This window comes from Rousettus aegyptiacus, unplaced genomic scaffold, assembly GCF_014176215.1.
Source record: "Rousettus aegyptiacus isolate mRouAeg1 unplaced genomic scaffold, mRouAeg1.p scaffold_m13_p_1, whole genome shotgun sequence".
In the NCBI taxonomy this organism is placed as follows: domain Eukaryota; kingdom Metazoa; phylum Chordata; class Mammalia; order Chiroptera; family Pteropodidae; genus Rousettus; species Rousettus aegyptiacus.
In genome coordinates, this window is record NW_023416284.1 from 7,668,609 (window position 1) to 7,682,533 (window position 13,925).

The window sequence follows — 13,925 nt, forward strand, 5'->3', positions numbered from 1 at the left end:
TCGAGCCTTTTCGCAGCCTTTTCGACACGTGCTCCTGGTGCCCTTTCTTCGTGATCATGTCTTCTAGGCCTCGTGCTGCTCCTTTTCTTTCACTCGTAGATAAAAGCATCCTGAGGGCTTTGTCCCAGCTCTTCTCTCAGGCTCTGCTCTCTAGTCCCCTCCGTCCCTTGGACTCAATTACCAGTTGAGGCCATGCACTCTCGCGGCCGTCTGTGCTCCCGCACCTCTTGGCAGTTGACTGCGGGACCCTCGTTTCCTTGTTTGTTCAAAGCGACCACTGCTCTGCGCTAGGCATCCCGTGCCAGGCACCAGGTACTGTGGCGAGTGAAACGACCTGCCCTGCGTGTCTGCGACCTAATCCGGCCAGCCAGGAAGCGCTTCAGAGAGCAGTGCCATGAGATGCAGAGGGAAGTCCACGAGGAGGACCGTGGGGACAGGCTTCCTCTGCGCAGGGCGGAGGCCTGGAACAGAACTGCGCATCGTCCCCTTAGGGTCGCAGCCCCACCGTCCTGAGGCTTAAAAGCTAAGGACGGGAACTATTCTGCTTTTCTTTCTCACCCCCGTAGGAGGCTAGCTGGACGTTGTCGATAAGTTGTTGCCTTTACTATTTTGAAGCCACATATCCCAGTTTATTCTGCCTTATTTTGTTTGTTCTCCTTCAGTGATTATCAGTGAGGTACTTAAAATAAATGATAGTATACCTTTGCGCCTGTTTGAGGGGAGCAGCGCCCGCAGTTGTTCTCACGAAGCAGGGGGTGGGGCGTGAAGGTGAGGCTCCAGCCCTCCTTCCTCGTGCTCCGGGTCGCCTCACCAGTCAGTCTGTCACTAAGAGTCTTGCTTGCTCTCTGCTCCTCAGCCCTGAGATCGGAGGGTAGTCTCTTCGAGTGTAGCAGTTCTCAAGCTTTTTGTTTATGTGGATTGTCTCTTTGGATATTTCCCATATTTACCATGTTAGATAGTGAAAGAAAAATTTTCAACTTTTTTGTCTGGGGATGGGGGTGGGGAAGTAATTGTAGATTCACAAGAAGTTATAATAATAGTACAGAGTCAGGTGTACGCTTCTTCACTCAGCTGTCCCCTGTGGTCACTGTCAAAGCCAGGAAATTGACTTGGTACAGTAGTTAGTTATACCACAGGCCGCCTTCATGAGTCAGGATCTTGAAGCCTAATAGTAAACAATCACACATTCCATGAGCCAGCAGAATGATGGCATCAGAGATCATAGCCTCCCCAAAACTCTCCTTTCTACACCTAAGAGTGAAAATGGCAAATAACATCTTAGCGTTATTACACAAAATAGCTCCGATCTTGCGGACCCCCGAAAGGGACTTCCCAGGTGTCCCTGGACTACAGTGTGAGACCCCACTGGTTTGGTGGTGAAAATGTGGGCTCTGGAGCCTGCCCATGTGGTGTCGTCTTGGCTCCACTGCTTTAAAAGCACGCCTCTGGGGGAAGTGACTGGGCAGGGCTCCTCCGTAGCTTGGGGTTTGAACACCCAGACCAGGAAGTGTGACGATCTGGGTTTGAATCCTGGCTCTGCCACTTGCTAGCTGCGACTGCGGGTCGGTTTCTGTTTCATCTGTATGAAAGGGTCATAAATCACTCAGAGCCAGAGTGGTAGGGATGAAGTGAGGCGGTGCAGGGACAGAGCTGGGAATAGTGTCGGGGTGGCACCCTGCGCTGCCTGCCTTGAGGTGATGCATGGGGAGTGCCTAGCGCAGCTCTTGGCCCACAGGGAGGAACAAATGTCACACTCCCAAAGTTCCCTCCACCCCCAACATGGGAAAGTCATCGTGGGCCAAAGGAAAGGTGTTAGGGGAAGGCAGTTTAAGGATCTCTGAGAGGCTCAGTGGCAAGGTCAAAATTGAAGAATCAAAATACCCCTAAGTGGGCGGGTTGTTAGGCAGCAGGAAAAGGACAGTTCCTCTAGCCAGGGAGCTTCGTGAGGCGGGCCTGGGATCAGCGTTATTAACCAGTGCGTCTTCTCCACCCAGCACAGTGCCAGCCCCAGCGGGCATCAGCATATTAATGATCGAGTGATGGACTGAATGAAGGAGAGACACTTGTGGCCACTTATTGGGGAAAGGAGGGAATATTGACTTTCTTTGTGTGTGAGGCAGGCAGTTGGAGACATGAAATTAATGAGATCAATTAACAGTTAATAACTAAGTAACTTATTAACTTAACTTAAATTTAATACATGCCGTTCCAGATCAGCTCATCGATAAATATTTGGAGACTGCACTTCATTAAGCAGAAATAAAGAGTTCTTATGTTTCCTATTACGTAGTAGGGGAGCATGAAGTCCTTTAACTTCCTTCATACATACTAACTGTGATCAGAGTTTGAAAGCCTTAAAATGGGAGTGTGCCTTTATTCTGGGACAGCAAGGATGGGGCCCTGGGAGAAGGAGCAGCTGGGGTCTGGCCCTGGTGGGTTGCCTTCCACTCGTGTTCTGTGTGGGTCAGCACAGGGTGAAACGTGGCTCGTGAGGCATCACCCCTGCCTCCCTCCGCTTGCCTGCTGTAGACACATTGGTCTTTTTCTCCTGTCTGGCCTCTGAGCGCAGCATGCTTATTCCTCACTCAGCCAGGGTCCTTGCTGCTTCCCTTTCCTGGCACGTTCTCGCTCCATATTGCCATATGATTCTGTTCCCACGCGTGCAGAGGTCTTCCCTGAGCACCCGTCTAAAAGTAGCGCTCTACACCATCTCCATCGCTGTGTCTCCTTCTTGTGCTTGATTTCTTCAAGGCATCAGTAACCACCAGGCATTGTTTACATTTTGTTGGGTTTTGTCTGCCTTCCTCACTGGAGTGACTGACACATCTTTAAGGCAAATGTGATGCCCAAATCATTGTTTGGCCCATAGAAGGGACCCAGAAATATTTTAATAAATTGAGTAGATTTTGCAATTTATCTTAGATAAAATCAATCTAGGAAACATTTTCAGGATCAAATTGTGATTCTTTAGTAAGAACCAAGATGATCCTGTTTAGAATATGATATATTTAATACTATCAGGATATATATAAAAAAGAGATTGTAGTTTATGTGAGAGAGAGAATTTTCTTTTTAAGCATTCTTTTGTTCCAAAGATTTACTTGTAAATTTGTTGAATTGAAAGCACATCATATCTTAAAAAAAAAAAAATACGATTCTTAGTATTGACAAGAAATTTAGGCACACGTGGAAAAATACTTCCTGATATGATATATGATCCTGCTGTTGTTTTATTTGTTTCTATCCCTCCATTTTTCTAAAAAAGATTTAAGTTAGCTTTTAAGAATCATTTATTCAAGTATTTAAGAGAGAAGAAACATGTTATGTGTCCCACTAAGCACTGGGAATGAAACATTGAATAAGGTAGACGCCATCTGCCTTCACTGCAGGCTGACGGGAGGTACATGAAACTCATAATTATACAAATAATTACTTAAAATCGTGATAAGAGCTGTGAAGGAAAGATAAGGAAGAGGGGAGAGCGGTTCTGTGTAGGCAAGCCATTCCACCTTCTCCGTCAAAATGACCGATTTTCTAAAGACGTTCCAGGCAATTTCCAGCCGTGGACGTCGCAGCAGAGACCGCAGCAGGCAGACAGCCGGCGAGTGTCTGGACGGCTTTGTGTGGACTGAGGTCCTCCTAGTTTGGTTGAGTCCTGTTGTAGTGTGAAGGATGCTAAAATGGAAAAGATGCTTTGCTCAGCCAGGTAAATGAGCCCAAATTAAAACGAACGGGTTAGTCGAAAGCAGGTAAGTCAGTGTGTAGGAATTTTCCTTAGTGCCTTTTCCTGTGGCAGCTCTGCTCAGGTCCTTGATATTCACAGATTTTTCACAAATTTTAATACACCTAGTCTCCATCTGATGCTCAAGTTAGAAATTTTCTGTGCAAATGGCCATTTTTGCCTTAGGTACCATCTCCTGCTAACGTTCTGGACGTTTGGAGGTTTGAGGGCAGAGGTTCTTAGATTATATTCCAGCAGAATTTTTTTCAACATGATTGAGATATAATTGACAAATAAAATTAAGGTATTTAAAGTGTATATTGTGGTGGAAATTTGTTACATGTGTACATTGTGAAAGGGTTTCCGCCACACAGTTAATTAACACATCCATCACTCTCTTACTTATTTGGTGAGAACATTTAAGTTCTACTCTCTTAGCAGATTTCGTTTCTGTAATACAGTGTTATCAGCTATAGTCACCATGTTTTACACGCGATCCTCAGGCCTTACCCAGCAGGCTCTTAAGTGGAAACACTACAGTGGTTACAAACTTGGCTCTGGGGTCAGACAGAAAAAGGTTCAAAATGTGGCCGTGAGCACCACTGACAACTTGCTAAGCTTCACTTTACTCCCTTGTGTGCGTGCGTGCGTGTGTGTGCATGTGTGTGCGTGTTGAGGGGGGAGTTTGGGGGCTGTCTGGGTGGAGGCACCCACAGTCCCTGCCTCTTGGTCTGTTCAGAGTGAACTGTCATGCGTGTAAGATGCTTGGTTAGCACAGCGCCTTGCAAGGAGGCCCTGAAGAGGTTCTCTCGGTGCGGCCTGGCTTATGGTTAGTACCGCAACAGTGCCTGAAAGTGTCCCTGTAGGTTAGCTGACATGCCGTGTTTCCACAGCTCCTGGGGAGGCCAAACGGTGTCAAATCCTTTAAAATCTCTGTCTACGTTCCTGTCTGAAAAATGGGGAAAAAACGCCCTCTTATTGTGATAAGTCGCTGAGTGTTGATAGGACTCACAACTCTGGCTGGTACTTGTTAATATTGCTGAATTTATCAGTGTCAAATAATTTATAGCCTAAGGTACCCACTACCAATTTAATACTTTTCCCCCTTTTGGAAAAAAATGTGTTCACATTTCAGATTTCTAGTTTATAGATTAAACTTTAAAAAATGAGGGCACTATATTTAGGAGTGAGAAATTTTCACACTTTAGCTAATTAGAAATACCAGAAGACCATATTCTGGGGCAGTTTTGTTAGTCCCACGTTTTGGGAGGCATGTAACTTGTGCTTGGTGATCTTGTTGGGACCAAGCAAATCAAGTAGGATTGAAGCATTTGTGCTTCAGAAGCATACATTATCTCAGCTTTGCCCTGTCCGGGAAATGAACCCAAATCTTCAGATGCCCCTTTCACACGCTCCAACACAAGGCAGGCCAGGGAGAGCTTCGGGGTGACTTGCTTGTTGCTGTGGGGTTTATTTCTCTTGAAGCAGCCTATTGATATTTAAAAAAATTTTGAAATGCTCTGAGTACTCAAGTTTGGATGATATTCTTTTCTTGGCACAAAGTGTTCTTAAAAACGACAAGAGTTTCATCGTTTTAAGAAAATTAATCTTTTTTAGCTTAGAGTTTACTTTTTTGCCCACATTGGTGTCTTTGAATGTCCTTGAGAAATGTTTCCCTTTGCAGTGAAATAAAATACACTCAGACTACAAAACCCATCATTCTTAGCGGTATCATGTTATATTAGGTCTTAAGGGTGTACGTGGTACTAATTAATAGACACTTGGTTTTCTTTTGATTTAAAAGTTATTTTGAAAATAACAGTCATGCTTTACCAGTTGGTTCAAATCTCCCCTTTTTATTCCCTTTTATACATATCTAATAATAATCTTATTTGTTAAGATGACAGTGAATTTTAGCTAAACTTTGGTTAGTAATTATATAAAATTCTCTGTTACTTAGAGAGTTTGTAATACTGTGGTGACTTTGCTATTTAATTACTTGGTAGACAGTGGCAAATTGCTGTTTCCTGGAAAGGTCGCACTTCCATTGAAGTTCCAGAACAAATAGTGTTCATGGTTGGAATTTTCAAGCCCCTGTCAAGGGGTGTCATTGCTAAAGAATGAAAGCACAGACTGGATGGAGTCCAGTTGGCCGGCATGGCCCTTACAGTATGTGCTGAAAGAGTTCATTTAAGTAGGGAGTGTCGACTTTAAGTTTTTAAGTGTTTTAAAATGCCGATGGTAGCCTTTGACTTAAAAGTAAGCTTAAGCTATGTTTTACTGCCAGATTCTCTGGGAGTTTAAAGCAATATGGTGCCAGGGATTTACATATTTTGCAAATGGCTACAGGTGGCAGGAACAAAATAGATTAACACAAACATGCTTGAAGGTTGCAGTGGTTTCCTTTGGAGACTCATAAACAAGCATCAAAGCGACTCCCGAAATGCTTGACATCACCGTCTTGGTCCGCCTTGCCGGTTTCAGTTTTCAGTTATATTTTTGCATACTTGCTTATTGGACCAGGGAAAAAACAAAACTCTAACTGGTTTTCTTCCTTTTGCTGTGGCCCTTCTGTTTCTTGACTTGCAGAACACTACTGAGTCTGGGGCAGCTGCTGAGACCCTGGCCGAGGTACCGGAACACGTGCTTCGAGGACTTCCGGAGGAAGTGAGGCTTTTCCCATCTGCTGTTGACAAGTCTCGGATTGGTGAGTATTAGGGTTACAGAAGAGACAGGGAAGGGAGAGCAGGCTGCAGCCAGGCTTCCTTTGGGACATTTAAGGTAGGAAGCTCACTATAAAAGCAACAGAGGTACACTCTGACTTAGAAGATTATGTGATATTTATGCCATTTCTAGTCAAGAATCCAGGATGGACAGATTGCGAAGTTAAACCAGAAACATGGGCACACCCACCAGCCATCGTGACTCAGCCTCGACTCAGCCTAAGCGTCCCCCTTCCTGCACATTTCCCCAGGGCTATGCTTCTCACAGAATGCATTGCTGCCTCGCCTCTGATTTCTCTATGACTTGAGTGGGATTATGCTATTACACTTATTTCGTTATTTTGTTCTTTTTTTCACATCTGTCCCTTCCATTGCTCGTGAAGACTTTCATTCTTATTTATCTCTGTGTCCTCAGGACCTGCCATTTTTTGGATCTCAGTAGATATTCTAATGAGTGATTCCTTAAGTGTATCTGAATGCTTTAGGCTGGGATTTCTTGGTGAGCACAAGCCAAGTTTTTGTGTATTTGGTCTTGTTTTTGTGTTCTAATCTTTAGTCAGAGGCTAAGGAAGTAAATTATAAAAATTTAGGCAAGGTACAGTCTTGGAATATATCATGTTTGTGTCCTGTTTCTATTTTTTAAGATGTACTGCAGATATTCCAGTTTATGTGTATATGCGTGTGAATAAATCTTTAAGTGCTTTCTTTTCATTCTCGTTGAAAATTATTCAGTGAGCAATTTGAGTGTGTCAGTTGTATCGTTCACATGAAAGTGGTTTATTTTATAGGCCCACTAGTTGCTATTAGCTGCGTTGTCAAACCAGATTCAGAGCGGACTGACAGAAAAGCGGGATTCTTGCATCCTGGCCTGACAGGACTGGCTGAGGTGCCACGCTCTTTCTGTACTCGAGGAAGCGAGGCCAGAAAATGAGGGAACCTGTCCAGGGGAGTCGTCACTGAGTCACTGCGGGGCACTGGTTCCCTTGACTCGGGGTGGTCTCCTGCCATTCTAGCCACTGCCGCTTCATCTTGTCTGTTTGCCTTATGGTCAGTGCAGAGGAAATAGGAATACCCCTAAGAATACCACAGAGTAGCGTATATCTTGGCTCTTTGAAACTCGGAAAAGTGAGTTGTTTCTGTAGCTAAATTTTCAGGAAACTTAGCAAGAGAGGGAAGGTTTTCACTTTGAGCAAACTTCAAAAATATTTATTTATAAAACTATATTTCTAACTTTTTATAAAAGCAACTCTGTTCATTTGAGACAATTTGAAATGTGTAGGAAAGTAGAAAGAGGAGTTTAAAAGTTATTTATACTTTCGCTACATTCTGGCATTTTTCTTTTTAATCGTGATTGTGCTATTCTCCAAATATTTGTGATTGTATTGTCTGGGTAATTTTACATGTAAAAATTTTAAAAGAGCAAATATAAAACATTCTTTCCTGCTATAAAAAAATAGGTTCTTTACAGGCTATTTGGAAAGTACAGAAGAATATAAAGAGGAAGGAAAAAATCACCACTGAAGACTTAATTTGATTTCACTTAATTTTAGTCGATTCAACGTTAGATTGTCTGCTTTTAGATTGTCTGCTTTTTAACTATTTTATGAAACTGAATTGATGTTAATGCCTTAATCTTTAAAATAAATCACATAAGTTATAAAAATATTGGTTTTATTTTCTAGGTGTCTGGGCCACTAAACCAATTTTAAAAGGCAAAAAGTTTGGGCCATTTGTTGGTGATAAGAAAAAAAGATCTCAGGTTAAGAATAATGTATACATGTGGGAGGTAAGAAAGAATTCTGGTTCTTCATTTATCAGAGTTCTATACATTTTTAAAAAATATCATTCTCTTCTCTTAGGATTTGACATTTTGAAATTAAAGCAACCATTTTAATGTGCTCTTTAAAATAAGAATATTTTTATTAAGGAGAAAATGTACTTCCTTGGATACAGATTGCTGTTTGTATTTGCATTTTGAGACTGCTTGGCCATCCTCAACAATAAATGTCAAATCCACTCTTTATATTGCCTCTTTCAGTGTGTTTGCTTTGCAGCCAAGACTTTGGTCTGTCACTTTACAGGTTTCCAGGGAGACACCCCATGGCGGCTGCAAAATAACACCATTAGAGTCTTCTCTGTACTTTAGAAAGTCATCTCTGTTTTGCTGGAATATTCAGAGTTGAATACATTTAGCACGTGGCATGTTTATGTAGCACTTAGAATTTTTCAGAAGCCTTTCTTTCTGGTCACTCTGTGTTCTCCCAGCAATCCCGGAACACAGAGCAGAGCGTTGGCACACGCCTTACAGAGGTGAAAGGGTCAAGAGCAGACGTGCACTGCTCCTCCCCGTGGGGCCCACGTGTTGACAGTGGTGTCGGTGCAGAACTAGAACCCGCGTCTCCTGCCCAGCAGTGAGACAGAAGTGCCTCATCGGCTCACCTGCGTCCAGATCCTGCCATTAGCGTGGTGACCCTGGGCAGCGTGCTTAACCTCAATTTTAAAATGGAGAGAGTAAAACTTACCTCTTTAGGATAGCTGCGAAGATAAAGTACGGTTTTATTGTTTTCTGGGGAGTTGCACGCTCATTCCGCATCAATTTAGGGGTCTGGGCATGCGCCTCACCTGTGTATAGGACCCCAGTGCTGCGGCTCATTTTTAAAGCGGGTGAAGTGTTTCTGCGGTGAGGGAAAGCATTCCCATCACATTGTCTTAAATTGAATCACATCTGTTTCAGATGTGAACATATTAAAGCCTAAAAATAAAATATGCCTAGGAAATGTCTGGACACTTTCCAACAAGAAGTTCTGTGGCATTTGTGCATTTGAAGTATATTGCTGTTCTCCTCAATGACATAAGCACTGTTTCTTAACTTGAAAATCCCAGAAGTTTATCCTAGTAATTTTGAGCTGCTTTGTGTGTGTGGTTTTGTGTTTTTGTTTTTTTGTTTTTTGTGACTCCCTTGTAATAAATTTAAAGAAAACCCAAGAGGCCTTAGGAAATGAGGATTTACCATGCGAATAATTTACATTATGTTTTTTCACCACTTTTGAAGTAAAAGAGTACCAGAGTTGTAGAAAAACTGTCCAGCCAAGAAAATATTACCCCAAGTGATTACATATTTCTTAACCACGAAATTATGCTCCACGATAAATGACATTTTTTAATTTTTTAGTTTCCCTTGGGAAACTAACAAATCCTCCCTCCCAGGTCAGCACTCGTCGGAGTGAGGATGTCAGGGACCCAGGGGATGCATGCTCTGGTTCTGTGCGCAGGACGTTAAGCTCGAACAAATGCCGTTGATAGCAAACCTGAGTTTATGGTACCTGTTTTACCCAAAACAGTAGTTTGGTGGTGGTGGGCATGTCGTATACATTGTTAGCAGCGCCTTTTGTCCATTAAGCTTCATTTGTATGGAAATTCATATATAATGTGAATTTGTAGTAGCTTGGCGAAAATTGTGATTGGAGCCATGGCATATTAGGGATTTGATTTCTAAACCTGTTAACATTTCATTATTTACTTCAGATGCTTCTAACTTACCATCTACCCCAGTTTGTGAATCCAATGAATCCTTGTTCGTCAGGTTTGAAGATTTAGTGCTTATCAGGGCTGGCTTTTTCTTCCTGTAATTTAAAGGAAAAATCTGGATGTCATTCAGATAGTTCCAGCTACAAAGTATATGTTCCTTACAGAAATTTTTAAGCCTTTTGCTGTGTTAAAAGTGTGTGTATGTGTGTGTGTGTACGTACATATATATAATGTATACATATAGAAGAATTTGGCAAAGTATAGGGTATGTAAATTATAATGTACATATTTCTTATAAAGAAGAAAGTAAGAATCCAGGTAAAATTTCATATTTCCTCATTAATTTATTCCAGCCTTTTCAGACTTACCCTCAGACTTGCATCAGAGGACCTCTTTTTAATGTAATAGAAACTGCTTATCATTAAAATCTCATCTTGGCATTTGTTCTTCTGTTAAAACCCCCTAAAGAAGAGCTTATCTTTTTTAGCAGCCCGTTCTTTTGCCCCAGCTAGAACTCTGTTTTAAAGCTAATCACAGACAAAGTGTTAAATTGTTTTCCTTGAGGCCTGATTGTCTAATGCAGTCTTAAGCTTTCACTGAAAACATTCTATTAAGTGAGAAATTACAGGAGGGGGTAATGCACAAAACAGCCAGGTTCTCCAAAGAGGAGAACATTCTTTGATCAGTTTCTGGCGGGAAGGTGCTAGCCAGCTGAAATGTCGGGCTTCATGTCATACTTGCCTTGACGGCCCCACACATGCTGAGAGCAATCTGCAGTACTCTACAACTGCTTCTGATGAAAGCCTTTCAGAGTCACTTCTGTGGGGCTCAAATTGCTTCTGACGAACGGAACTTTTGAATTGTTGGCATAGGACTTATTTTAACGAGTCTTTTATTTAATAGACTTTATTTTTTAGAGCAGTTTTGAGTTCGCAGCAAAAATTGAGGAGAAAGTACAGAGGGTTCCTACCTAACATCTCCCACTGTCAAGATCCTGACCAGAGTGGAGCTTTTGTTACAATCGATGAACCGACATTGACACATCGTTATCACTTACAGTCCACAGTTTACATGAGTGTTGTACACGCTTAGTGTTGTACCTTTTAGTGAGTTCTTTAAAAATTATAAAGGTAGTACACGTTCATTGCAAAATAATATAAATAATACAGAAGACTATAAACAAGAAAATAAAATCATCTGCAAACTTCTTGGTGAACATTCTTTTAATTCTGTTTCTCAGCCTCTGTTTTCCTTCTGTCTCTCACATACACCGGTGCAGATACCAACACCATATATAGACATTTCATGCAACGGGGAACAAACGACGTGTAATTTGTGACATGCTTTTTTCTTTCAATATCTTTTATGGCCATATCTGTGTCAAATACTTAATCTACATCTCATTTCTTATGCTACTTCGAATTCTGTTGTATCCTTCTACTGCTTAAGCAGTTGGACCCTTAAGTCGTTTTAATTTTTTCATGTTATTAATTATTCAAAGTATGAAACTCATTCTGTATACATATTTGCTAACTTGTCCGCTTATCTTCTTAAGATAAATTGTTAAGTCAGAAGTTATTTTGTATATTTTAATATTTGGTAGATTTTCCTTATCAGTTCTCCAGAAGGGTCGTATTAATTTACATAACCATCAAGAGTACATATTTCTTCCTAGCTTTTTAAAACGCACTATCGTTAATCTTTTAAATAGGTCCCCTATCCCCCCCATTATAGATGACAACTGAGAGTTCACTGCTTCTGTTTGCATGTTATGCATTCACACAACAAATTTTGAGTCAGGAGGATGGAGGGAAGAGTAGAATTGTATTTCAACAAAAATGATAGAGAAATTATATCTGTAATAAGAAGACTAACGTAATTTGTTAAGAAGTGAAAACCTAATCAGTACTGTTATGATTAGATAGTAACAGGTGTGCTTCATAGTTTTTGCTGTCTCACTAATGTCAAATTTTGTCTAAGTTAAAAATGGAGGCAAGAAGGAGCAGAGAAGCCAGCCAGCGCTTCTCCAGGGCCTTTCAAAAAGCCCCCTCAGCCCCTCCTCCTTTCAAGCCTCGGAACCCGAGTCAGTCGCACCCTGAGTCAGTCGCACCTCAGGAAAAGACCTGGAGGACAGGGGACTCCAGCCTGCCCGCTGGTTTTGATAGTCCTGGAGCTAAGAGTGGTTTTACATTTTTAAGTGGTTTAAACAAAAAATCAAATGTTTTGTGACACATGAAAGTTATATGAAATTCAGATCCAGTTCACGAACAAAGTTTTATTGGAACTCAGCAACACTCATTCCTTTACATTTTTTTCTGTGGCTGCTTTGCCCTACAGTGGCAGAGTTGAACAGTTGCAACAGAGACCGTATGGCCTATGAAACTGAAAAGATTTTTTGTCTGGCCCTTCATAGAGGAAGTTTGCCAAGCCCTGATCTCAGTATGTGGAGCAGAGAAGCAATGAGAGTGGGCATGGTGCTGTCCGGTGTCGCAGGTTAACAGTGAAGCTGTGTGGTTGATAGCAGTACAAAGATTTTGAACTTGGTCCTTCAAAGTAGGATAGCTGTAAAGTTGGTTGTCATGGAAACGGCTAGGCCAATCATATTCTCTCAAGAACTTCAGGACAGACGAGGACATTGATGTGCAGAGAATGAAGTGATCTTCCTGAGTAAGTTAACTTGTACTCAGATTGGCAGCTTGGTCTGGTGCCAAAAAAAAAAAAATTCTCTTTGAGAGTTTAATTTTTTCACTGATGTAAGCCCTGTTTGTTAAGCTTTCACCATGTCCTGGGCACTGCCCTAAGTTCTGGAGCACCGATCTTAGCATTTAACGTTTGTGGTGTTGTCTAGACTATTGGCAGTACCTCATGGGTTTGTGTGTGTGTGTGCAATCAGAGAATACTAGCGATGCCCTAACTCTTTCCACAATGAGAAGTCTGAATGCCAAGTGTTCGGTGTCTTAAAGCTGTTAGCCCTGGAGTCAGTTTAGAGCCCAGGTTTCTTGGTTGCCTGTTGAGTGCTCTTCCCACTAGTGGAGCCTAGAGATTTTTACTGTTTTGAGAATCTCTCCAGAAAATATGTAAATGCACATATATACACAAAATTTGGATATGATTTCTAGGGTATTATAGAATTCTTAAACATTCATGCTCCAGAGTTAGAATTTCTATTTTAAGAATGTTGTTATTTTGTTCATTTAGCGGATGTTGATTGGGGGTCTGCTGTGAACCTGTCAACATTTATTAAGCATCTGTTGTTGGGAGATTTTCCAGAAACGTTTGTGTATGAAAATGTGTATGAAACTTAAAGTAATTTCAAAAGAGGGTCAAGGGCCAGTCACTGCGGACCTGGCTTTGCAGGTATGAGAGGCCCAGCTACTTGGTTTTTGAATTTGTAATTTAGAATCACGCGCATGTTGGTATATTTTACCACCTATTAGATTCTCTTTTATTTCCCTTATCCCAGAATCTTCAGGATATTTCAGATACAGTGATGCATTTGAATAGTTCTTAAAAGAAACCCCCAGTTTTCTAAAGCAGTCTGAGGAGTGAAGTGGTTGGTGCCAAGGGTCTATTTTTGCCTGTAGTCACCAGTAAGGTACTTCTCTAGGATGGCAGTTTTACGGTCCTTAACAAGCAGCCCAGGTATCAGGTTCTGTAACTCAAAAACAACTGGAATGGGGACATGCCAGAAAGGTACAGAATATTTTAGGTCGCAGTGTTAATAAAATTCCTAGTAACTTATAAAGTTACAACTCTTATTAAACGTTTTCATAGAAATGCTGCTATACTTAAATAAACTTATTCTTTATTTCTTTATTGTCACTTTTAGTTGAGGATAACAAGTTCCTAGTGTATTTGGCTGCAGATGAGGTGATGTATGTGAAATTACTTAATATAGACGTCACAGGCTCAGTGAATACTAGTTGAACCTGAATGTCCAAGAAAAACACTTG

General features: G+C 41.5%; 1 protein-coding gene across 6 annotated transcripts in view; it reads left to right on the forward strand.

The window, feature by feature from the left end:
• PRDM2 (PR/SET domain 2) overlaps nucleotides 1-13,925 on the forward strand; it is a 105,136-nt gene that overhangs the window by 22,477 nt on the left and 68,734 nt on the right. For all 6 annotated transcript variants that reach the window (XM_016149470.2, XM_016149471.2, XM_016149473.2 and 3 more), the window contains 2 exons: nucleotides 6,311-6,428; nucleotides 8,127-8,230. In XM_016149470.2, coding sequence (XP_016004956.2) covers nucleotides 6,311-6,428; nucleotides 8,127-8,230 — 222 coding nt within the window. The remainder of the gene's footprint in view (nucleotides 1-6,310; nucleotides 6,429-8,126; nucleotides 8,231-13,925) is intronic.